This window comes from Hemiscyllium ocellatum, chromosome 25, assembly GCF_020745735.1.
Source record: "Hemiscyllium ocellatum isolate sHemOce1 chromosome 25, sHemOce1.pat.X.cur, whole genome shotgun sequence".
NCBI classification, from domain to species: domain Eukaryota; kingdom Metazoa; phylum Chordata; class Chondrichthyes; order Orectolobiformes; family Hemiscylliidae; genus Hemiscyllium; species Hemiscyllium ocellatum.
The window spans coordinates 30,628,950-30,654,887 of NC_083425.1; the positions used below are offsets into that span (position 1 = coordinate 30,628,950).

The following is a 25,938-nucleotide window of genomic DNA, read 5'->3' on the forward strand; positions in this document are numbered from 1 at the left end:
TGCTAATTAGACTCCACTTAGAGTACGGTGAGCAGATCTGGGCACCACACCTTAGGAAGGATCTTTTGCTTCTAGAGGGTTTACAAGGAGAAAACCTGGACATCAGGAGTTAAGTGACAAAAAGAGATTAGTCAAACTAGGCCTTTACTCTCTCACAAGTAATGCTTATGAACAATTACAGCTCTGGGGATTTACATATCTTTCTTGTACTGTCATTGTTGGCAAGTTGCTCAGTTTGCCATGCTAATAGCTTTTAATGTCTCTATCCTTCTGTGGGAGAAGTTTGTGCTCCACTTCAGTGAATGCATGTCCAAATGGGGACAGCATGCCAGAAATCAGGACATATCAGATTGCCGAACTGGTAGGAGAATGGGGAAACATGCTTGTGCAGTTAAATAAATTGGATCTCTGAATCTATCTGGAATAAATCTTCCAGGCAGTTATTCCCAGTGATACCTCAGTACCAACATATTAATGAAATCCTAGGTAAGAGTGGTGTCTTACGACCAAGATGAATATCTTTCTCTGCAGCCTCCAGTCTTAAGACTAAAATTGGGCCTTGAAGACAGAAACAGGAGAATATATTATGGGGAACAAAGAAATAGCAGAAGAATTGAATTGGTACTTCAAATCTGTGTTCACTGAGGAAGATACAAGCTCTCTCCCTGAGGTAACAGTGGCTGAAGGACCTGAACTTAAGGGAATTTATATTTGCCAGGAATTGGTGTTGGAGAGACTGTTAGGTCTGAAGTTTGAAAGGTCCCCGGGGCCTGATGGTCTACATCCCACGGTACTGAAGGAGGTGGCTCGAGAAATCGTGGATGGGTTGATGATTATTTTTCAGAGTTCGATAGATTCGGGATCAGTTCCAGCGGATTGGAGGGTGGCTAATGTTGTGCCACCTTTTAAGAAAGGTGGGAGAGAGAAATCAGGAAATTATAGACCAGTTAGTCTGACCTCAGTGGTGAGAAAGATGCTGGAGTCTATTATAAAGGATGAAATTACGACACATCTGGATAGTAGTAACAGGATAGGTCAGAGTCAGCATGGATGTATGAAGGGGAAATCATGCTTGACTAATCTTCTGGAATTTTTTGAGGATGTAACTCTGAAGATGGATGAGGGAGATCCAGTAGATGTAGTGTACCTGGACTTTCAGAAAGCTTTAGACAAAGTCCCACATAGGAGGTTAGTGAGCAAAATTAGGGCACATGGTGTTGGGGGCAAAGTACTAACTTGGATTGAAAGTTGGTTGGCTGACAGGAAACAAAGAGTAGTGATAAACGGCTCCATTTTGGAATGGCAGGCAGTGACCAGTGGGGTACTGCAGTGATCAGTACTGGGACCGCAGCTTTTTATAATATATGTTAATGATATAGAAGATGGTGTTAGCAATAACATTAGGAAATTTGCTGATGATACTAAGCTGGGTGGCAGGGTGAAATGTGATGAGGATGTTAGGAGATTACAGGGTGACCTGGACAGGTTAGGTGAGTGGTCAGATGCATGACAGATACAGTTTAATGTGGATAAATGTATGACTATCCACTTTGGTGGCAAGAACAGGAAGGCAGATTACTACCTAAATGAAATCAATTTAGGTAAAGGGACAGTACAAAGAGATCTGGGTGTTCTTGTACACCATCAATGAAGGTAAGCATGTAGGTACAGCAGGTAGTGAAGAAGGCTAATAGCATGCTGTCCTTCATAGCAAGAGTGATCGAGTATAGGAAGCAAAGAGGTTCTTCTGCAGCTGTACAGGACCCTGGTGAGACCACACCTGGAGTATTGTGTGCAGTTCTGGTCTCCAAATTTGAGGAAAGACATTCTGGCTATTGAGGGAGGGCAGCGTAGGTTCACAAGGTCCATTCCTGGAATGGCAGGATTACCTTACGCTGAAAGACTGGAGCGACTGGATTTGTATACCCTTGAGTTTAGAAGACTGAGAGGGAATCTGATTGAGACATGTAATATTATGAAAGGATTGGACACTCTGGAGGCCAGGAAACGTTTCCGCTGATGGGTGACTGCCGAACCAGAGGACACAGCTTAAAAATACGGAGTAGACCATTTAGGACAGATGAGGAGAAACGTCTTCACCCAGAGAGTGGTGGCTGTGTGGAATGCTCTGCCCCAGAGAGCAGTGGAGGCCCAGTCTCTGGATTCATTTAAGAAAGAGTTGGTTAGAGCTCTCAAGGATAGTGGAATGAAGGGTTATGGAGATAAGGCAGGAACAGGATACTGATTAAGGATGATCAGCCATGATCATATTAAATGGTGGTGCAGGCTTGAAGGGCAGAATGGCCTACTCCTGCACCTATTGTCTATTGTCTATTGTCTCCTCTCTCAACCCAGGACCAGTTAAGGAAGAGCCCCAAACCCTCCCAGCACTGCAGAACACACCTCTGAGGAGGAACAGACAGGACCCTCACAGGAAGTACTGTCAAAGCCTTCCACCCCAACCCTTCACATTACCTCAGGTGATACCGGATCTAGAATAGCCCTGGAATCACATCTGGAGGAGCAGAACACAGATATGGATCCACATATATGGATCCACAAAGAAGAAAAGACCTAGGTCATGGATATTTGGAGTACTGCTGCAGAACAGGCTCCAATAGAGCTAAATACAGATGACAAACCTCTGAATCTGGAGATAAATAAATGGAAGAAAACGTGGGGACAAACATGTGAATGTGGGCAGAAATGTCAGAGGTCACGTGGAGACTGGAGCAAAGGCCAGGGGAGTCTGCCCACGTTGTATCTGATGTGATGCCACCCCATGTAAGTACCCTATGGATCGACGGTGGTGACTGTGGACAGCTAGATCCGACAGAACAGTAGGGATCTGCCACATATGCATGGAAACCACCACTCCATAGCTTGAGCCAAGAATGCATTCATCCACTGGTTTGGTGAGAAGGGTCAGAGGAACCTTGACCTCCCTCCAGGTGTCTAACCTCCTCAAAAAGTGAGTGAATGTCATTGCATCCCACTGGGAGGAGGAAAGACAGCCAGGTACTCAGGATACTGCACAAGTGCCCTCTGCAGGGGCACCAAATGCCTTTATAAGCTCAGACTGAGGAAGTTGCTTCTACGTCTATGTAGGACAGGTCCTCTGGTCCCTGTGCCACCAGTGGACACCCATTAAAACCAGCTGTGGTATGGTGACAAATCTGGGCCAGATGCTGCCGGGGTACAACTTGTGTGAGATTGATGGACCCTTGTTCCTGAGAGAACCCAGTGGTTAGCTGCAAAAACAAAGCATGTGGCATATGGGCTCTCTGGCTCTGTGGTGAACTGCACAAACTGCATTGCTTTCCTGGAAAGGACATTGATGAACTCACAAATGAAGTGTTGGGCTGCCAATTAGTGGAGGCCGCACATACTCTCAGTTGAGCTTTAAAGGGGTGGGGTCAATGACAAGAAAGTTCAGTGCAGCTGTAATTTTTATTGCCATGGACAATATACTTTCTCTGGAACCAAGCTGCTGTCGATCTGTTGGAAGGAGGTGGCTGGTCTACGTGGAGACTTCCCTTGTAGCCTCTGGCATTGTCATTTACTCATTTGTAGGCAGCTGCAATGCATACTGGTGCATCCTTTCTTGGTATAGTGATTGTCAGCACTGAATATCATGATTCCCCTCTTCACCTGGTGCTGGCCTGTCTACAGCTGGGCTCCTTGAGCTTTGTGTTTCTGATTCTACTCTCATTCCCTTCTTCTTGTCTGTATCTTCTCAGTCTTATGATGGGAATAGACAGGAAAACACTTCTCACCTTGATGAAGGGATCAATGACCAGCAAGCATAGATTTAAGGGAAGGGCCAGAGGATTGAGAGCTGAAAATGTGTTGCTGGTCAAAGCACAGCAGGCCAGGCAGCATCTCAGGAATAGGGAATTCGACGTTTCGAGCATAAGCCCTTCATCTTTCCTGATGAAGGGCTTATGCTCGAAACGTCGAATTCCCTATTCCTGAGATGCTAAGGCCTGCTGTGCTTTGACCAGCAACACATTTTCAGCTGTGATCTCCAGCATCTGCAGACCTCATTTTTTACCAGAGGATTGAGAGGAGATGTAAGGTAAAACATTTTCACTCAGAGGGTGATGAGAAGAACTCGCTGCCTGAAAGGGTGGTAGTGATAAAAACACACATAACATTTAAGAAGTATTTTGATGTGCACTTGTGGTACCAATGCATCCAAGGCTTTGGGCCAAGTGCTGGAATATGTGATTAGACTTGTTAGGTTGTTTTTGACCGGCATGTATGCAATGGGCTGAAAGTCCTCTCTCTGAGCTATAGGTCTCTATGACTCTTATCAGTGTTAAAACTGCTACTAGCCTCAGTGGTTCCAAATGTGGTATGGCAGTCTTGATCTATAAAGCAATACCTAGGATGGGAGGTATGCTGTCCATCTGAATCGTTTACATTGTCAACCTGCTCTTTGGCCCTTATCAAATTGTTCCCGGTGTGGCTGAAAGACATGCAAGTTGTGAGGTGCAATGTCCATAACTCCGGACTGATTTGATTTGATTTGATTTGATCTGTTCTAGTCATGTTTACTTAACTACAGTGACAAGCTTTGTTTGTGGGCAGTACAGGCAGTGTACTGTCATAGTAAGCAAGGACATACAGATCATAGGGTGCTCAAACAGAGTGAGGCATACATGTTACACTGCACAGGAGGTGGGTGAAGCAAGGTCAACATTAACAAGATCAACATTATTTGAAGTTAGAGAGTCCATACAGAAGTCTAAAAACGGCCAAAAAGAGGCTGTTCTTGAACCTTTTGGTTTGTGTGTTCAAGCTTCTGTATCTTCTGTCTGACGGAAGAGGTTGTAGAAGAGCATTATCAGGTGGGATGGGTCTTTCATGGCGTTAGCAGCCTTTCCATGGCAACGAGAAATGTAAATGGAGTCCATGGATGGAAGCCTCCGTGATGGTCTGGGCTGTGCACACAACCTTCTGTAGTTTCTTATGGTCCTGGCCAGAGCAGTTGCTGAACCAGGCTGTTATGCACCTGAACAGTATGTTTTCTTTGGCGCATCTGTAAAGGTTGGTGAGGGACATGCTGAATTTCCAGAGCTGCCTGAGGAAGAAGAAGCATTGTTGTGTCTTCTTGGTCATTGTATCTATGTAGAAAGTGTTTTTCCCTTTGTAAAGCTTGCACATGCAAGATATTTGAGTACTTTATATTTCACTTGCTTTCATGCATGTGGCAAAACACAAAATGTGACTACTATTGCTTCACTGTTGCATTAACACATGATGCAGCGATCAAACATTGGAAGGTTCAGTCTACATAACGGTTTCATTTTGATGTTAACTTTCATGTACAGCGATATGTAAATAATCCTGCATGGCTGATTATACATTGGCTGTCCACATCAGCATTGCTGCAGACTATGAGGTTGGCTTTATTGTGAAAGCTTATTGAATGACAGGACATGGCTTCAGGTAGCCCTTACACTGTAGAGGCCTACAATTTATAGTGAGTGAATGTAAAGGCCTTGACGGACTTTCATACAATAGCTTTTCCCTGTTTAATTTTCAATAGACTTCTGCAGATGTGTTTTCATCCTTTTTTAAGTACTTGAAATATATCTCTCTATTGCACTGCACATTCACAGAATTCCTGATTTGGAGAAGATATGGCAGAAATTTTTAAAATCATCTTTCCTTTTGATTCTTTCTCAATGTATTCTCCCTCTTTTGAATGAACTTACCACCCCCTCCCCCCGTCCCGGCCACCTACTTCTCAATTTCTCTCTCTTCCCCTTTGTCCTGTCTCAGGAGGGAGGAGCTGATGAATCACAAGAATACCTACCTCACCTTCACCACCCAAACTAACACATAACAGCCTCATGGCGTAATTGGAGCTGCTGGGCATCCAACCAGTGGATTGCCCTCCAGGATCATGGACAGGCACTTGCAGCCTTTTAAACATTAAAATAAACTTGTTTCCCTTCTCTTTTTCTCTCCTCAGTTTCACATCAGCATTTCCACCTTGGCCACTGATTGGAGGGCAAATGGCAGACCCTCAATGTTGAGCGCACTTGCCATCCCTGATTCGACAGCAAGCTCACTCCCTGCAATTAATTGGTCTGACCCTTAAAATATCCAGGGTGGGAGTGTCTGGGACATGCTGTGTGGAGGTTGTCACCCAAAACTGAACCAGTGACTGGTTTCCCAAACCAGGATTGGCAAGTCATTGTCTTGTTGAAGAGCAAAATAATATAAATTGTTAAATAATGATTTGCTCAGTGAATGCACCCCAGCATTCAGATCGCTTTAGTTATAGATTAATTGCATTTGTTGTGAACTTTGAAAGATTATCTATTTCTTATGCTGTCACAGAAGACAATAATTATTTTCTGTGGAGAATATATATATGTTTAGCATCTGACCATCTGATATGCATAAGACAACATTTTTCTAATGTGAACCTCTCTTTCCAATTATGGTCCCAATCCTTCCAGTTTGTCAATATCTGTTGTAAGTGATGAGTAACCTCTCCTGCCATAGCTCACATACATAACTTGGTATTAATTTTTCAAATCACTTTCTCTTACATCACCAATTGAAAATACTAAATTGCAAAGACCACAACATCAATTTCTGTGAGAAAGCAATAGTAACTGGCTTCTAAATATATTGAAATTCATCGCAGCAGGCTATTATTAATTGTACAATATTCAACTTTGTAGAAAACTCTCTTATGCAAGATCTTATAGAAAACTTTCAGAAAATCAGGTTGGACACCATTGATTGGATTAGTCTCGCCTTATCTATTTACTGCAGATGATCAAGCAATCCTTATCATCCATTTCTCTGCGCATTAAACTTAACCATAGTAACACAAATGAAATGTAAAGTACCAGAAGAGGGCTTACTTTCACCATCAAATAATTCACAACCTGCTCCCTTCATAAACCTAGAGATCAGGTCCTTGACGAGACATGTCAAAATGATGGACTGGCTATTAAACACCAGAGTAATTAAGTCATAGACAGCAGGAAGGTGAATGTCAGAAGGATGAATAAGATTTTAAAATCTGTTCTATTTCTGTACAGTTCCCAAAGATGTTGTGAATCATTGTTGATTAATTGATTTGATAAATTTACAAAATCAGTGAGCATTGTCATTTTTTACATTATACAGAAGATTTCTTCAATGAGGGGAAAAGCTGTGTGATTAAAAAAGTGAAACCCCAGATACCCAAAGTTAATTTATTTCACTTTGATTTTCTACAGCTGCTTCTGGATCAACAACTTCCTCAGTAAATGTTTGATTTGTCAAAAAAGATACAAACACTAACCCACACATACCCATGCATACAAAATGGAGATATTTAGTTGGCTGAACGGAACTTTTGCAAATTGACTGTATCCTGACAAAAAGTGCTGAAGGAAATGCAAATGAGGAAATATTGATTAAAACTGAATGTGGCTGTGTGATGAATGATCGAGCTGCCCTGCCCCTTCTGAAGCATGTCATTGTGTTGTTGATAATTTCAACTATATTAACGTGCTTCTTTCTATTGTTAGGCAGTGTCTTGGGATTAACGACATTTGCTTCCACTCTGCTTCAATGAGTTCTGACACGGCTGCAGGGCCAACAGGTGATTTGCATTCTCAGCTCTGTGAGGGGTATGTGGTGATTCTGCGGTCAGGAAGATGAGGTAATGAGAAGCACGTTTGCTCTCTCCAACACCTTGACTTTACCTCTGCATTGTCTTCACAAAAGTCTCAACGTGTGTGGTATCCTCTTGAATAGACCTTCATTTTGGTTAATCAAAAGTCAGGGACACCCTCAAGACAGTGATATGTTCAATCTCTTCAGATGTCTTGAGGAAATTCCTCGAGAGATTCACTGTCCAGATAGTCCATTGCTCTGTCAGAGTTCTGAGCAGAACAATTGATCTATGTTCTAATTTTTGTTTCATCCACAGTATTGTGTTTTTGTGTTAAGTGGCTAACACCAGTTTCCCAGGGCCAGCCTCTAAAAGCCTTTGCAGTTTCAGTATATCTCAGCATTTCGACATAGTCCCCACAAAGCCACGTGTGTAAAGTTGATGGCACCTTGCACAATTGAATACTATCCTGGTAAAGTCACATGCACGTTCTGACTACTTCCCCCAATAGACCGAACACAATGCATTCCTTTCTCCTGGCACACAGAGCATCAGTGACTTCCCTTCTGCAGCCAAGGTGAGGGAATTGGAAAATGAAAGAGTTGTTAACTACTCCAGATGGGGAGGATCTTGATATGAAGAAATTCATTCTCAAAGGTACCATCACAGCCAATGGCAGGACCATCCTTGCCATGTTCCAAGATTGTAGATCTGTTTGCTGATTTCTGGGAAAATTTCCTTTATAAAATGAAAACAACACATGCACTGTTGCTGACTTTGATCATAGTTAAGTGCAATGCTCTCTGAGGATCTTGATTATAGTTTCCTTTCAAGTTTTCTTCCTCCCCTTCTCTTTCTAGGGCGGCATGATGGTCAGCAGTTTGCACTGCTGCCTCACAGTGCCAGGAACCTGGGTTCAATTCCCACCTCAGGTGACCGTCTGTGTGGAGTTTGCACATTCTCCCTGTGTCTGCATGGGTTTCCTCTGGGTGCTCTGGTTTCATCCCACAATCCAAAGATGTGCAGGTCAGGTGAATTGACCATGCTAAATTGCAACATAGTGTTGGGTGCATTAGTCAGGGGTAAACATAATGTGGGGGATTGAGTCTGGGTGGGTTGTTCTTTATGGGTGGCACAGTGGTTAGCACTGCTGCCTCACAGCGCCAGAGACCCGGGTTCAATTCCCGCCTCAGGTGACTCTCTGTGGGGGGTTTGCACATTCTCCCTGTGTCTGCGTGGGTTTCCTCCGGGTGCTCCAGTTTCCTCCCACAATCCAAAAATGTGCAGGTTAGGTGAATTGGCCATGCTAAATTGCCCGTAGGGTTAGGTGAAGGGGTAAATGTAGGAGTATGGGTCTGGGTGGTATATGCTTCGGCGGGTCGGTTTGGACTTGTTGGGCCGAAGGGCCTGTTTCCATACTGTAAGTAATTTAATCTAATCTAATCTAATTTCCTCTGTGAGCAACTTGATCTCATCTGCATTATCTCTGCTCAAACTCAGCAATGGGAATGTTTTCATTTGATCTGACAGGTTTTAATTACAGGTAAAAGCATTTGTTCCCTGCAGGGAATCAGATTAATCAACCAATGTTTGATGCTAATGAATCTGATTCAAGTACACATTAAAACTTGTCATTGCCTCTTCCCACACCAAGAAAAGCTACTTCAGAGATCACATAGCTTGCCAACATATTAAATACTTCATACAAAATCACAATCGATCATGTGCTTGCAACTATCAGACAATCTATAGAAAACAATGATCAGAAGATAAGAAACAGTTAGTGTGAGAAAGTGATGCAGGCTAAGATGGTGGTGACTGTATACCCATGGCAGGGTTCAGGGGAACTAACCAGAAGTTTTCAAGACAGAAACATGGCCATCACGACATCCAACACCACTCTCCATTGACTTCACAAATGTTAACTTTGCAAATCATTAAGCAAGTCTACAAACTCAAACAGAACCAACAGAAATAAATCAGCTACAAAACCAAGAATGCTTGATGATGCCCTTAAATAGTGCTGAATAAGGATTCATTCTGTTGCTGCATTTACAACATCAATTCAGTGCTTTTGATTGACGTGGTGATGTACCTAAACTGTGTACTTTCAGAACAGTCTCTCATCATCCATGCTTATGCTTTCATCATAATGGCACCAGCACACATCATGCTGGAAGTGTGTGCTCACAATGCAGATACTATTTTGATACCAAAATGGTATCTTATTCACCAAAAATTCAGGCACTATAAAGACAGATTTTACAGCCATAAAATTTTTAATGCATTTTTGATCCTGAACAGTTTCTAACATGCCATGGTCTTTGGAGTCAGTGTACTGCCTGCAACGTGTATTTTACTATATTTCATTTATTTAGTACTTTGTCTTAACCAGCACCTTAATGAATTGGCATTCTCAATAAACTAGTAGCAATTATATACCACAAATATTGGAAGTTTACTTTATCATCGTGGTTCCAAAATGTCTGAATAGTCAGTTGAGGGTGCAAGTGAGAAGGTTCTCTGCTGGTAAGTTTTATTAAAGGCTAAGTTGCATTATTATTTAACTAATTTATTCTATAAATAGGGTAAAACAATGGTACGTATACCCCACATTAAGTTACTATTACTTAGTGTGAGTTTTACATTGGTTATGTGGACCTCTTGATCAACTGGAATATTTCATCATTGGCACATTCCTGATTCCATAGGAGCCACTTAATAAAATGAAATGAAACATTAGACACGACTTGGAGAAGCCAGTGCAAATGTATTTCACCATATTGATGTTAATGACTCAAATCCAAAGGCTTGCAGTTGTCACTCAACAATGGGAATGAGGTGGAGGAGCCGACATTAGACTGGGGCGGATAAAGTTAAAAATCACACAAAGCCAGGTGATAGTCCAACAGGTTTATTTGGAAGCACTAGCTTTTGGAGTGCTGCTCCTTCGTCAGGTGGTTGTGGAGTATAACATCATAAGACATTAAATTTATAGCTGAAAGATGTGTTGCTGGAAAAGCGCAGCAGGTCAAGCAGCATCCAAGGAGCAGGAGAATCGACGTTTCGGGCATAAGCCCTTCAATTCCTGAAGAAGGGCTTATGCCCGAAACATTGATTCTCCTGCTCCTTGGATGCTGCTTGACCTGCTGCGCTTTTCCAGCAACACATTTTTCAGCTCTGATCTCCAACATGCAGTCCTCACTTTGTCCTACAGAATTTATAGCAAAAGTTTACAGTGTGATGTAACTGAAATTATTTATAGAAAAAGACCTGGATTGATTGTTAAGTCTCTCATCTTTTAGAATGAAACTTGTTGGTTTCAGCTCTTTCATATGTAAATTGCAGAACTTTTTTAAAGTTACATTCCTGAGTGAACTTTAACAGTTGGTGTCATGTCGGCCCAGATTGAAGGTGTGAGGTGTCCTGTGTGAGACTGTCTGTACTACAATGTTCAGACTGATTCTAATCTAAAAAACAGATTTACAGAATCTTACATGGATTCATGCAGTTTTTGAGCAAAATAAAGTGTAATTCTGTAAGTAGAGATTCACCCCACAAACTTGTGTGTTTGTGTGTGTGTGTGTGCGCGTGCGCAATGGGAATGTTTTCATTTGATCTGACAGATTTCAACTACAAGTAAAAGCATATGCTCGCTGCAGGGAATCAGATTAATCAAGCAATGTTTGATGCTAATGAATCTGATTCAAGTACACATTAAAACTTGTCATTGTCTCTTCCCACACCGAGGAAAGCTACTTCAGAGATCACACAGCTTGGCAACATATGGAATACTTCATCACCAACCACAATCAATGGTGAGCCTGCAACTATCAGACAACCTACAGAAAACAATGATCGGAAGATGAGAAACAGTTCCTGTCGGAAAGTGTTATTTTAGGGGCTCTAACTTTCCATGACTAACAGTGCCTAAATCAATGCAGCATTGAATCCTACAGATAAGGAAGGATCAAGGTTAGATCCCTTTGTTTTTTATTCATTTTGGGTTGTTAGAAAACATCTAAACTGAGGAACAGACCCATGCTGACCTCAACTATTGCAGCAGAGAAGTTTATCTTTATTTAATTAATATTTTCTTGGTTAGGAAATGGAAAACCAGCTGTGTATTCTGTTACAGGTTGCTTGGCAGAAGTCTCAGCAAATTGTGCATTGCTTTGAATAAATGGAGGATTTAACTCTATTACCATGACCCCTCCATGCAATTAATGACTAGGGGTCAGAGGACTGCAATAACCCATACTCAACATTAATTACTACATTGAGCAGGGAAAGCATTTGAGAAGGAAACAGGGCCCAAACATTGAAAAAAATTAAGGAACTTGCTTAATATTTTTAAGCTAATATTTTCAAACTTAGTGTTCTAAATACAACTAGGGGAACAACTTTGGTGAGGATTTACAAAATGTCTTTTCCATTTACTAGTAGGGTGTCATCAAAATGACCAGCTGAAAAAGAGTGGTCCAGCTTTGTCTATCAGCATGCTTAAACCTAAATAATTTGAATTAGCTCCAAATTCACATTTCTTCAAATATTTGAATTTGAAGCCAATTTACATTATATTTGATTTGGCATTAGGCACCAATCGCCAACCAAGGAAATACATTGTCTCAAGATGTATCAATCTGTATGGAAATAATTTTCACATTCCCCATTGTTTACAGAATATTACACATCGGTTTTCACACAAACTATTCTTATATTTTGAATGGATATAACTAAGCTTTTTTATGCCACTGATCTACCAAGGTTTTTGAAAAATTGCAAAGATATGTGTTGGTACCAAGATATACTTTAATCATCATAATATTAAGCATAAATTAAGCTGCAACACAATTGGGAAGGGCAAGTAACTATATTTAAGTAATAACATTTACATTGTTTTACATTGAATATTCATCCAAGCTGTAACTACAAACCTTGAGTTACCACAAAAAGTTACTGCTTTATATGCTTCACTCTGTAACTTGTAAAAAGTACAGATGAAACGTATGTAATTTGTAACGAATTTTAACGCAGCATTTTATGTACAACACAAAATGCTGATGATGAGTTAATTTCAGCATGGACATTGGATAAAATGTCACAAGGTCTTTTTGTATAAAAGAAAGCGTTTTGGCTCAATTGAGTTAATCCATCCCAAAGCCCATAAAATCCACTCACTGCAGGATTCAACTGGTTCATAATTGATTCCAGGGAATTTTCCTCCAATATTCTACCAATTAACCTTTTGGCACACGTCGGCCACTTGTGAGTGGAAAGTAAGAATTTCTTCTTTTCAATCCGTAAATTGCCTTTTACAAGTTTAAGCTTGAGATAGTTGATACACGATTTTGGGCTTTGAGTCAAGAGTTAGATAGTAGGGTCAAATGGGTTGACAGTCCCTCCAGCTATTTTCCCTGAATTGTCAATTAAGGCCCACATGTATAGTCCAATTAGTGTTGGCAGGTGGATTCTCAATGCTGAAGGCCAACAGGAACAATTGAATGGAGTAGCAGCCCACCATTTGTGTGATTCTTGGCTGAGCGTGATGTTCTTGGGGATTTAAAGGCACTATAGACAACAACAATAGCTGCTTTTATGATCACTTATTAGCGTGTTTTCTGCTGTTACATTCCCACTCCCCCTACAACCCGATCAACTGATATTGCTCTAAGTGAATGCTACATTCAAATTTCCATTTCAAATTTGTGCAACCCTATACTGTTTGGGTAAAAGAAAGGAGTGGGAAGGCATATTCATCAGCAGTCACTTACTTTTAATATTTTTAAATTAAAGCAGAAATGGTCTCAGTAGCTGGACTACCACTGCAAGGAGAGCCCACAGGTTTGGCTGAAGAGGCATGGAAAACCTCAAAACTGGCCTGGACGACTGGCTTCCAGTCTGCAGCTGGCCTAATTCAACTGTGGGCCACATAGATCAATGAAAATTCTGATCAGCTTCTATTAATTGGTCTGAATAGGTCAAGCACTTGCCCCAATTATTGCCTCATCGGTTATGGGCAGATAGTCCTACCTCCTTAACTTAATCCTGCCTACAGAAAATCCCTGGGGTATGGGAGGTGGCATGAAATATGGCTGTCAAACTAACATTCTGAACATGATTAGTTCATAGAATCATTGAATCCCTACACCATTCAGCCCATTCATTCATAGTTCATTCCTTCCACCTCCATGCTCATTGCCATATAGGAGTATTCTTCTTTTCCTACTTCTACATAACCTTGCAAACCTAATCAGATCAACTCTCCGATATTTCCATTCAAATGTGAGAAACAGATTTTTTTCTGTGTACTCATGGCAATTTTAAATTTTGTGATTCGACCAAATTATAAGGCTTAAACCTTTATAAACCTCGCAAGATAGATCAATAATGCAGGAAATACCTCTTCTCGACATTGTTCAGTTCACCACCATTTTGAGTGGAACCCTCAGGAAAGCGCAGCAAGGTGGATATGAAGAATGTCAGAACACCCATGGTCTTATTGAGTGCTGGAGGAGGCTTCCAGGGCCAAATGGCGTACTCTTATTCCTATTTCTTGTGGTCTTCATTGTAATTAGGGATGCAATGCAATTTGAAAACTTCAATAGGCAGAGTATACAATGTGAATTCTTTGGGTGATTATAGCATGATCAGTGGTCCTTACTAGATTTCCTTGATACTGCTGTGAAAGCAGAGCAAGTCAAAATCTTTGTGATCGTTGCGAGGCCACTGCTGCTCCTCCAGGTCATATAAACATTGACATGTCTAATGCTCTCCTCTGTAATTTAAAAAACCTTAGTTTACCTCTGAAGAGCTAGATTTCCTGTCCTCACCATAATGACTAGGAGTACAACATTTAATGTGAGTGACAATAGATTTTTAACAGAAACCATAAAATCGTTTATTGTCCTCTTCAGAAACATCTGGCTAAATGAATCAAACACACAACCATACGAAAATTCTAAATCGGTTGTTATTTCCATCTTGTCTAAATTTTTCATGTATTAGTTTGCACTGGTGTTGTTGTCACTCTTTTGCAAATATATTCTGTGAAATTTCTGACAACATGTAATAATTAAGCAATTGAACAAACATGTTGCAGTGTTTTCAATTTGCACATTGGAAAGCAGAATATTCCTCTATAAAACTGTTATAAATGATTCTCTTTTCTTTTACTCCCAATAAATGGCTCAAAGATTTAATTAACCAAATATTGCTACAGCCTTCCCCCTCAAAATATTTTTATTGCCCCTCCTTGAAAACCCCCACCCCAACCTGATTTTCTCCTCTCCTCGAGTTAATGCTTTTCTGCATACAGTTTTATAGCCACACTTTGGGACAGCATTCAAGTCAGTAAACAGCAACCTTAACAGGAACACTGGCCAAATGTCTGCTTCTTGGAATATTACCATTGCATTGCATTAGTTTGCTCAATCCAGATCAGCGACTGCAAAATAGATGAAAGCAAACATAGCAAAGTTGGCCAACTATCAGAGTCAGACAATTAGTTGCAGCAGTGAAACAAAATCATTAAAAATGATTTTGTGCTAAAATATCAGGAATTTTTAAGGAACATTCTGAAGGAAAAAGTAACGTGAATAAAATAATAAAGCCAGTTTTAGAATAAAGTTAAAAATCACACAACGCCTGGTTATAGTCCAACAGGTTTATTTGGAAGCACTAGCTTTCAGAGTGCTGCTCTCTCATCAGCTGTTGTGTGATTTTTAATTTTGTGCACCCGCTCCAACACCAACACCTCCGAATCAGTTTTAGAATAGGTCAATGAATGATGGATTGTACTTCAGTATGATGTATTTTAGCTATAGCAATATATTAAATGGTATATTAAGGCCACAATAGTTTTTTTAAATGAATAATGATCAAGAACTGAAGGCGCGCTGAATAGATTCTAACACATCTGTTTTCATAATTGAAGGCTGTAGCTCTATCCATGTCTAGTAAAACTGACATCAGTCATAAGCAGTAAACCATGAGTTAGAATAAAATCCAAAGGATAACATAAGGGCACTTGAACATGTTGGAATTTAAGTAAGAATAATTAAAAACATGGAAATAAAAGAAGTGTTAATTTTTAGAACTCTATTTACTTCTGCGTAACATAGATTTTGAAGTGACCTGATAGGATTACAGAGGAAAAATGGCAAAAGGTTCAGGCTATTTGGCCCAACTACTCAGGCACATTTTGACATTTTGCTTCTAAAACTATCAATGCAATTCTTATCTCCTTCACCTCATATGATTGTCTAGCCTCCTGGAGAATTTTCCAGTTCATTGCCATGATAAATGGGTGCTAGTCTCTGTTTGGTCTCAAGAGGGAGCTGGTCTACTTCCTGATTGAGGAAGAGATCATCACATTCACTTTCGGCAACTACTGGTACATGTGACCTCCTAAACATGGTCACCTTAGTGGATCATAAAGGAATTTAATAGACTGTTTTTATCCTTACTTGTTTCTTCTGTGTTTTCTTCCTCCATTTCCCAGTAGATTCAAAAGGTGCTAACTTGGCTTCTTCGAATCAAGCTAGTGGGAGAAGGAAGAAGCTTTCAGCCATGATGGTCTAACCATTGTGGTGTGGGGTAAATTTGAGGACCATCTTGTCATTTCATTCTTAACCATTTTATGGTTGTGTCAATGCAGCTGTTAAAATCCTTTTTAAAAATAGCAACTATTTGAAATATTTCCGGCTAGACTGTGAAAAGATCCGTTACTTTTGCAACCTGAATCAGTATGTTGTTGGCCAGGGAGAGAGTTTAAATAATTACTAATGTAGTAATGATATAAAATAACAAAATCAAAATGAACATATCTCGCAGTTGTGATGATGCAATCAAAAATGCAGGCTAAAAATCAGGTTAAAATGGAGTTTCCTTGGCTTTTCATAGAATCCCTACAGTGTGGAAACAGAGCATTTGACCCAACAAATCCATACACCAACAACCTGAAGAGTATTCCACCCAGACCCCTTCTCCTACTCTATTATTCTACATTTCCCCTGACTAATGCACCTAGTCTACACATCCCTGAAGCCTATGAGCAATTCCTCCCACACATTTTCGGACTGTGGGAGGAAACTGGAACACCGGGAAGAAACCCAAGCAGACACGGGGGAACGTGCAAACTCCACAGAGACAGTTGTCAAGGCTGGAATTGAACCCTGGTCCCTGGTGCTGTGAAGCAGCAGTGCTAACCACTGAGCTACCCCAAAATGCTGATTAAAGTGTCAGGCTTGTTTCATTGGTAACATTCTGAATTTTCGGACTCAGGAGATTTAAGTATCAAACCCAAAAATTGCAGTCTGCACAGATGACATCATTATTGCAATACTGGGGAATACTGCAGTGTCAAACAGCTATTTTTATGTACGAGATAATAATTTGAAGCTGCAACTGCCTCCTCAAATGGATATCATTGGCACTATAAAATAGAGCACTGGAATTCCCTAGTATATTGGTCATTATACATCCCTGCTGTTAAAACAAATATTTGAAATTTATGTCATTGCTGTTTGTGAGGGCTTACTGTGTAAAAATTGGCTGCTGCTTATCTCCACATAGCAAGTGGTTAGAATTTGAAATTAGCTCAATGGCTTGTAATACTTCAAGCAATATTTAACTCAGTTGCTGTCTCTGAGGCTTTTCTATGTGAAACTTGCTTCGTATTTGTGCTAAGAGCATCGATAAGAGCAGAAGCAGAAAGTGAAGAAATTATTATGGGTAATAAGAGAATAGGCAAGCCTTTGAATAAATATTTTGTGTCTATTTTCACGTTTGGTAACTTGGGGACTTGTGTAGAGCAGTTGTGACTGTGAATGACCAGCTATATTGTCACAACCGCAGACACATACAGTTCCCGACGAAGAGCTTATGCTCGAAAAGTCAATTTTCCTGTTCCTCGGATGCTGCCTGACCAATTGTGCTTCTCCAGTACCACAGTCTTCAACTGCAGACTTAAACAGATAACTGGAGAAGCTGCTCCTCAGCAGGAGAATGTAATATCACAACGTGCACAGATTACTGAACAATCACTGTCCCAGAGATCCAGTTTTCCCTACAAAGGACAGTGGATCAGCAACTACATTTACAGTGCTAATAACACTTGCCACAGGAATGATGTTCACTGGAGGAGAAACGTCACCCAGCAATGAGCTGATACCAGACAAACAGCCAACTAGAATATGCACACATATCATTTGAAGACTAATATAATAGAATTATCACATGAACCATGCTTGCAGAGAGCATGCTGGAATGGGTAAATAGAAGTCTTGATTATGTTTTGGCTAAATCCAAGCTATGCTGGGCTTTCTGGGGCTTTCCACTGTAAGGTGTAGGTTCATTTTTAGATCTAATCTAATCTAAAAAAAACCTTTCTCATGCTAGTCTACAAAATGCGCCACATTATTTGTCTGCTGTACACCTCCTGCACCTCTCGCATTGAATATCTACCCTATCTTTTCACTTGCCCTTGCCACAACAATTTGCCATTCGATATCTGCCCAAAGACTACAAACTAGTGTGCCCACATCATTTTTAAAATGCTGCAGTGCACCCAGATAAACATTAACATTCTGAATATCTCCTGCTCATTGAAGGACAAGTCTACAAGATGTCAAATAAGGGGACCTGCATGGAGGTGAAGAATAGGGCAAATGTTTGAGTGGCAGAAGGTCCACGCCAACAAACCCTGCCAGCTAGGTCTGAGCTTGCTGCCCATGTTAATGATGTCTCAAAAGTGCAGAGACATGGTTAACAGTGTTGCCAGAGGGTCAATGCCTTTCTCCGCTCCTTGAGGGTAAGGGTAAATTCCATTGTCTTCTCTCTGCCAATTCATATCTTACACTCACTATCTCAGTGCCACTGCATATAGTCTTACCAAGGTTCAAGCTCTACCACATCCTCCTTCACCCTTTCTCCCCAATCAGCCTCCCACAACATTAATGCTGCATGCCCTCTGTGCAGCCTCCTCAGTCCTTCATAACATCTCACCATCTTCTCCCTACATGCATCAGAACTGACAGCCATGCCACCCAGCATCATCTCACTCTTCTCCCCTCCCCTCCCCTCCCCCACCCCCATACACACCACTTTCTTCTTGCAGGAGAAGATAGCCCATAACAGAGAAGAGAGACAATGGATGGGTGGAGGTATGCATGACATCAGGCTCCTTACACTGTATGAAGGGACACTTTTGGGTCCTTGCAGGAGAAGACCAGGATCACTCCTACAGGGCTGCTTAATCATCTCTGTCCTGCCAAACACATTAGTACCATAGAGTCATAGAGGTGTACAGCACCAAAACAGACCCTTCGAACCAACTCGTCCATGCCGACCAGATGTTCTAACCCAATCTAGTCCCACCGCCAGCACTTGCTATTCATATACCCATCAGGATGCCTTTGAAATGTTGCAATTGTACTAGCGTCCACCACTTTCTCTGGCAGCTCATTCCATATAAGCACCACCCTCTGCCCCTTAGGTCTCTTTTATATCTTTCTCCTCTCACCCTAAACCTATGCCCTCTAGTTCTGGACTCCCCCACCCCAGGGAAAAGAATTTGTCTATTTATCCTATCATGCCCCTTATAAGACCACAACCCATAAGACATAGGAGTGGAAGTAAGGCCATTCGGCCCATCGAGTCCACTCCGCCATTCAATCATGGCTAATGGGCATTTCAACTCCACTTACCAGCGTTCTCCCCATAGCCCTTAATTATGATTTTGTAAACCACTATAAGGTCACCCCTCAGCCTCTGACGCTCCAGGGAAAACAGCCTTAGCCTATACAACCTCTTCCTGCAGCTCAAATCCTCCAACATCCTCATAAATCTTTTCTGAACCCTTTCAAGTTTCACAACATCTTTCCGATAAGAAGGAGACCAGAACTGCATGTGACTGCCAGTGTCCCATTAAGTCCACTTTTAACTTTCAGTCATTGGATGCAATTTCTAATCCCCAGCTGTGATGCCTGTTTGAGAGAAGATTGGTCAAGAAAACAGTAACTTAGTACTATAACAAATATATGAAGGAAAAAAAATCATTCAATCATTATGGTTGTTGGAGGTTAATCAACAGAGCTGTCAGAGATTACTGCTGGAACTCCTCCAACCAAACACCGTCAGCTGCTTCAAATTTATCTTCCCTCCACCATAGAGGGGAGGATGCTCACTGATGATTGGCTGCTCCTCAAATACTGAACAAGTCTTTGTCTGGATGCAGAAAGACCTAGGTAACATTCAGGCTAAGGTTGATGAGTCAAAAGTAATATTTCCTCTATACAAGTACCAGGGAATCACCATTTCCAACAAGAGAGAGCCTAAGCATTTTCCATTGACATTCATTGTCATTACCATCACCCACTATTAACATCCTGGGGGATACCAGTGACCAGAAAGTGAACTGGGTCAGCATATTAATACTGTTGCTAGGAGAGCAAGTCAAAGGTTAGGAATTCTGTGGTGAATAAATTACCTCCTGACTCCTCAAAGTCTGTCCATCATCTAGAAGTTAATAATAGGGAGTGTAATGGAATATGCTGCACTTACCTGGATGAATATAGCTGCAATAAAATTCATTAACATTATCCAGGAGAAAGCAGCCCACTTGATTGGCAACTCATCCAACACATTCAACATAACTTCCTCTATCACCAAAACACAGCAGCAAATGTCAACCACCTACATCAATACTGCAACAATTCAGTAAGGCTCTTTAGACAACAGTTTCCAAATCTGCAACTTCTATATTAAGAGGGACAAGGTGGCAGATACATTAAAAAAAAGCAAGTCACACACCACTCTGATTTGCAACCATATTGCCATTCCTTCAGTAATGCTGAGTCAATCTTCTGGAGTTACCACCCTAGCAACACTCTATGTACCTATGCAGCATGTGGACTGTAACACTTCAAGGTGCAGCTCACCACCACTTTCTCCAAGGCAATTAGGCACAGGCAATAAATACTAGCTGAGTTGGCAACTCTTAAATCATCTGAATGAATTGAAAAAAAATGTTGTGTCCTCTTAATAATGCATGTAATGCAAAATTCTATGTATCTATTTAATTCCATCACCATGGGACAAGGGAAAGTGGCTTACCAAAATATTTCTAAAGTTTAAATGTCCATGTCATCTTTGAACAGCTAATCTGATACAGCTTCAAAGTTAAGGTTGTTTTTTAATGATTGGTCTAATTAAACCGCTTTCATTTGAAGTATGCTTATTCAAGAAGGTCACCAATAGTAAATCTAAATGATATGAAGCTGAAAATAATTGAATTTCATCAGTTAAAAATTACATAACAACAAAAATGGGAATACTATAATAAATATGTCAATTAAATGTTTAACTGTTATTTTATAATACAAAATAATTGCTTATTTGAATCAATGAAAATTGGAATCAGATTATTTTTTAAAAATTGCCATGTTAATGAAGGTAGATGCAAAAAGGTATTACCAGCAGTACTGATAGGGTTATCACTAGAGAAAGATTCAATACCTTTGCTTTCCTTAGTAGTCTTTGTAGCTCATGTTGAGGTAGTAGGCCATGGTTTTTGACAAACATAGGCATCTCTGGTGGCCAATGTGTCTCGTAGTAAACAGTTCCATGGATTTCCATGTACTTATTAATAACTTCAAGATACTTCGCCTTTCCCTGAAGATCACAAAGTTAATGATAGTCAATAGGTTCAAAAGAAATCATTTCAAACAGAATAAGCTATGCTGTTATGTTGATGACCATATCAAATAAATTGCTTAGCATTGTGACTGTAGAAAACAATCAAACCTATGTGTTTTTATGACATGCTGAAATATGATTTAAAGTACATGTTTTGATCACAAACTTGATTGAAATCTACATGAAATGAGGTAAGTTGTATTAAAGAATTACAGTGCAGTTGGCTGGTTGTTTCCCACCTCTATAATAGCTGTTTTAAATTTAATCAGCAGTCAATACTGTACCCTTCCTGGTTAACTACTTTTCTTGGCTAGGTCACATTCAGATGCCATGCCTACCTATGCCATAAAGTTGGACCCTCAGAGAAACTAATGTTCTGATGAAGATTGATGAATGATAATAGTGCTGTAAATAAATTAGAAAGTCTAAAATAAAAGTAGAAATTGGAACAGGAATTTTTACACAGGGCTAGAAATAACAGCAAAGAAATACAACATGATTTTGTTGCTAGCAAGAAATAGCTATGCATTTTCAACCATATAATTTGCAGTAAAGACTGTTCTCATTTTTTATGCCTCATATGCAGTGAAAGCATTTCACATAAGAACCTTGACACAGAAAAATGTATTGACACAGTGAATCATTTATACGATTCGAAGTACATTTATAGTTTTGTCTGTGAAAGGAAATCACAACTCAGACATTTATAAATCCTGCAGATAGGCTCTTTGCATTATATAATCATTCTCACCCATTTGATACAGATCTTTCACCAGATGAGGGCTCTTGTAATGATATCTCGTATCACACAATACCAAGAAGCTAATTTTCCATCTGGTGCTTTTGTTATTTGCATTCCACAAAGCAACTTCAACATGATGTCAGTCTGCTTAATATTGGTGATGACATTCTGACCTTAAACAACTAAACAGATCATTATGATTCAGATGGTAAAAATAACATTGGAAGATGATGGATGTGTTATCAGTAGAAAAACTAAAGCTTGTAACATGGAAAATCCTTATAATGTTTAACATTTTATCCGACTTACGTTTTGCTTCAGAAACCTGGACAGTAAGATCTATAGCAAAAAATAAAAGCCTATGAAATAGAAATACTAAGACATATATCCTAAAGTTCTATGTACTGATTATAAGACAAATGAAGTGGTACTCGAAATTGCACAAGGAAAACGAAATCTAAAGGATGCACTGATGTTATGTGGTAGCTCCATTCTTGTGCAATCCTGTGTTATTAAAAAATTGTGTAATAGCAGCACCATTTAAACCAATAGGACTGGAATCACATTAAAGCCAATGTAGGTAAGGAAAGTTTGCATTTTACAAATAATGGTCTAAATTCTTCAATTGTGTTATAGCCAATTTACATTAAAGAAACATGCGATATAGCAGAACCGATTGTATCAACAAAACAAAATGTCCGTAGTTTGGTGTTTTGATCAAAGCTGAAAGGTTGCAGAGCGCAAAGTAGAGGGCAGTACAAAAAGGGCAAGTTAGACAACAGACATCATAGAGTGGCTGCAGTTGAGCTACAGTGGAAATGTGAGGATTGTCCAAGACCATGTCATATGACAGCAGATCTCATAGTAGCACCAGCTACGAAGAACAGCAGCATTATGACTCACCATTATTCGAGATTAAATCTGTCAGTAACTTACTCCATCCAGATATCTGCAGTTAACTCAACAAGTTACTGTCTGATTTGCTTTTCTCAGCCCTAAGTTTCACTATAGTTTAAGACATTTAGGATTAAAGTAAATGAAGGGCCCAATAAATACACAAATAAAAAAAATGCTGGGGAACTCCTTTATCACTGGTGCTTTAAAATACTTATCCTCCTGAGTGATACCTCCATCACCAGATCTTGGGCTGACTCTGTTGGTCCTCCTCCTCAGTCCTGAATCATCTTGAAATGTGTCATAAACAAATGGTTGGTAATCCATTAAATTTGCAACTATACAGTCTTTGAGTGCTCAATTTGACGGTGTCACTGTTTACACTTTAAAGTAAATACAGATTTAATAAATTGGCATTAATTATGAAAATTTTGTGCCGAAACCAAATTTGCAAATAGGCATTCCTGAAATGCACAACATATCAGCGTTCACCCTTTCAACAAAATAACCCCTGTCTCCACTGTGTCTCAAAGAAAAAAAAATACAGCTTAGGAACACGCCCTTTGGCCCGCTAAGCCTGCACCGCCATATTTTGCCCTTCCATTCTAAAACTGTCTTCACTTACAAGATCCATATCCCTCTATTCCCTTTCAATTCATGTATTAGTCCAGGTGCTTCTTGAAAGCTGCTATGTGACTTTTTCCACCACCTCCTCTGGCAGCATGTTCTAGGCACTCACCACTCTTTATGTGAAAACGTGCCTCACACATCTCTTTTACATAGCTCCTCCCTGCACCTTAAACCTGTGTTGCCTAGTATTTGACCACTCCAACAAAAGCCTTATACTTTCCACTCTATCCATGCCGTTCACAAACTTAAAAACTTCTATTGGGGTTGTCCCTCAACCTCCTGCGTTCAAGTGAAAACAAACCCAGTCTATTCAGCCTTTCTTCATAGCTAAAATTCCCATATCAGGCAACATCTTAGTAAACCTTTTCTGTACCCTCATCAAAGCATCCATATCCTTCTGGTAGTGTGATGACCAGAACTGTACACAATATTCCAAGTGTGGCCTACTAAAGTTCTCTAAAACTGCAGCATAACTTGGCTATCCTTATATTCAATGCCCCATCCAATGAAGGCAAGCATGCCTTAAGTCTCTTTTCGACTACCTTATCTAACTTCACTGCGACCTCCAGAGAGCTGTGAACCTGCATACCCAGGTCACTCTGTACATCAATACTCCTAATGGTTCTGCCATTCACTGTATAGTTTCCACCTGTACTTGAACTTTCAAAACACATCACTTCACATTTGTTGTCATTAAACTCAATCTGCGATTTTTCTGCCCACGTCTCCAAATGATCTATATCCTGCTGTGTCCTCTGACAATCCTCCATAATATCTGCAACTCCACAATTCTTTGTATCATCCACAAACTTACTAATTAGACCTGCCACATTTTCCTCCAAATCATTTATATAGACCATGAACAGCAGACGTCACAGTACTGATCCCTGTGGGACCTCGCTAGCCACAACCCTCTATTCTGAAATCCTTCCACCACGACCCTCTGTCTCCTATTACTAAGCCAGTTCTACATCCATCTTACCAGCTCACCCCGATATCATGTGACTTCACCTTTTATAACAGTTTGCCATGAGGGACCTTTTCAAAGGCTTTACTGAAGTCCATATTGTCAACATCAACTGCTTTTCTTTCATCAATTATCTTTGTTACCTCTGCAAAAAACTTGATTAAGTTAGTGAGGTACAATCTCCCCTACATAAAACTGTGCTATCTATCACTAATAAGTCCATTTGTTTCTGCGTATAGACCTTCTCCCTGAGAATCTTTTCCAATAACTTCCCCATCACTGACGTGTAATTTCCAGGATTATCCCTGCTACACTTCTTAAACAGTGGGAAAACATTGACTGTTCTCCAATACTCTGGGACCTCAGCTGTGGCCAAAGAGGATACAAAGATTTCTGTCAATATCAGCGAAAATTCTTCAATAAGATTGGCTGAAGCTGCTGCTCACCCTTCTCACAATATCACCTGTAGAGGGCGTTGGGGTGAAGAGTGTCTCTAATAACTGGATTTCCAGTCAAAAGTTCATGCAAAGGTTATTGGCTACAGTAAACTTCATCAATGGTGAATAGTTATTTTGCTATTGATTGAAAAATCTGGGTCAATAGTTCAAGAGGCATGCCTATCTTGCAGGAGCAAGAAAACAATTTGGTATTGTTCCCAGCTGTCAAAAGCACTTCCCAGGAAATAGGGGTACACCTTTAATTGGCATGGAGATAAAGCTTGTCATCCAATTAAGAACGATGAATGGGATGACAATGCTGGAAGGTTAATCAGAGCAGCATACTGTGATGGAAGGTTTGATCAGAGAAAGGGAGAGAAACAAAATGCTGATACAATGTGATATGCATACACTTTTAAGGGGGCATAACTTAATCTATTGTCAATCATTAACCACATTACCTGTTGGGCAGTTTGAAGCACCATGGACAGAGGTACATTGTCTCCCAATAACATTATAAATAGCTTTAACTTTATGTAAAGAATCCAGATTATTGTGTCATTATCTTTGTGATTCGTTTGTTTACATCTAAAAGAAGGTAACATAATGGCAATAAGTGGTTTCTAAAGATTTTTGATTTTTAAGTATGCCTTCAGTATCAGGATGTTGCATTTTGGTAAGACAAATCATGGCAGGACTTAGGGAGTGTTGCCAAATATAGAGACCTAGGTGTGCGTGCATAGCGCCTTGAAAGTGGAGTCACAGGTAGACTACGTGGTGAAGAAAGCATTTGGGTCCCTGACCTTCAATGGTCAGAACATATAGGAGATGGGATGTCATGTTGTGGCTGTGCAGAACATTTGTGATCCTACTTTTGGAATACCGTGTACAATTCTGGTCACCCTTCTGTAGGAAGGATGTCGTTAAACTTGAGAGGGTG

At 40.3% G+C, this 25,938-nt stretch overlaps 1 protein-coding gene across 1 annotated transcript in view; it reads right to left on the minus strand.

Moving 5' to 3' along the window:
• The window catches only part of LOC132827975 (alpha-1,6-mannosylglycoprotein 6-beta-N-acetylglucosaminyltransferase B), an 860,566-nt gene that overhangs the window by 63,425 nt on the left and 771,203 nt on the right, over positions 1-25,938 (minus strand). The window contains exon 14 of the mRNA XM_060844829.1: positions 21,149-21,310. Within this exon, the coding sequence (XP_060700812.1) occupies positions 21,149-21,310 (162 nt within the window). The remainder of the gene's footprint in view (positions 1-21,148; positions 21,311-25,938) is intronic.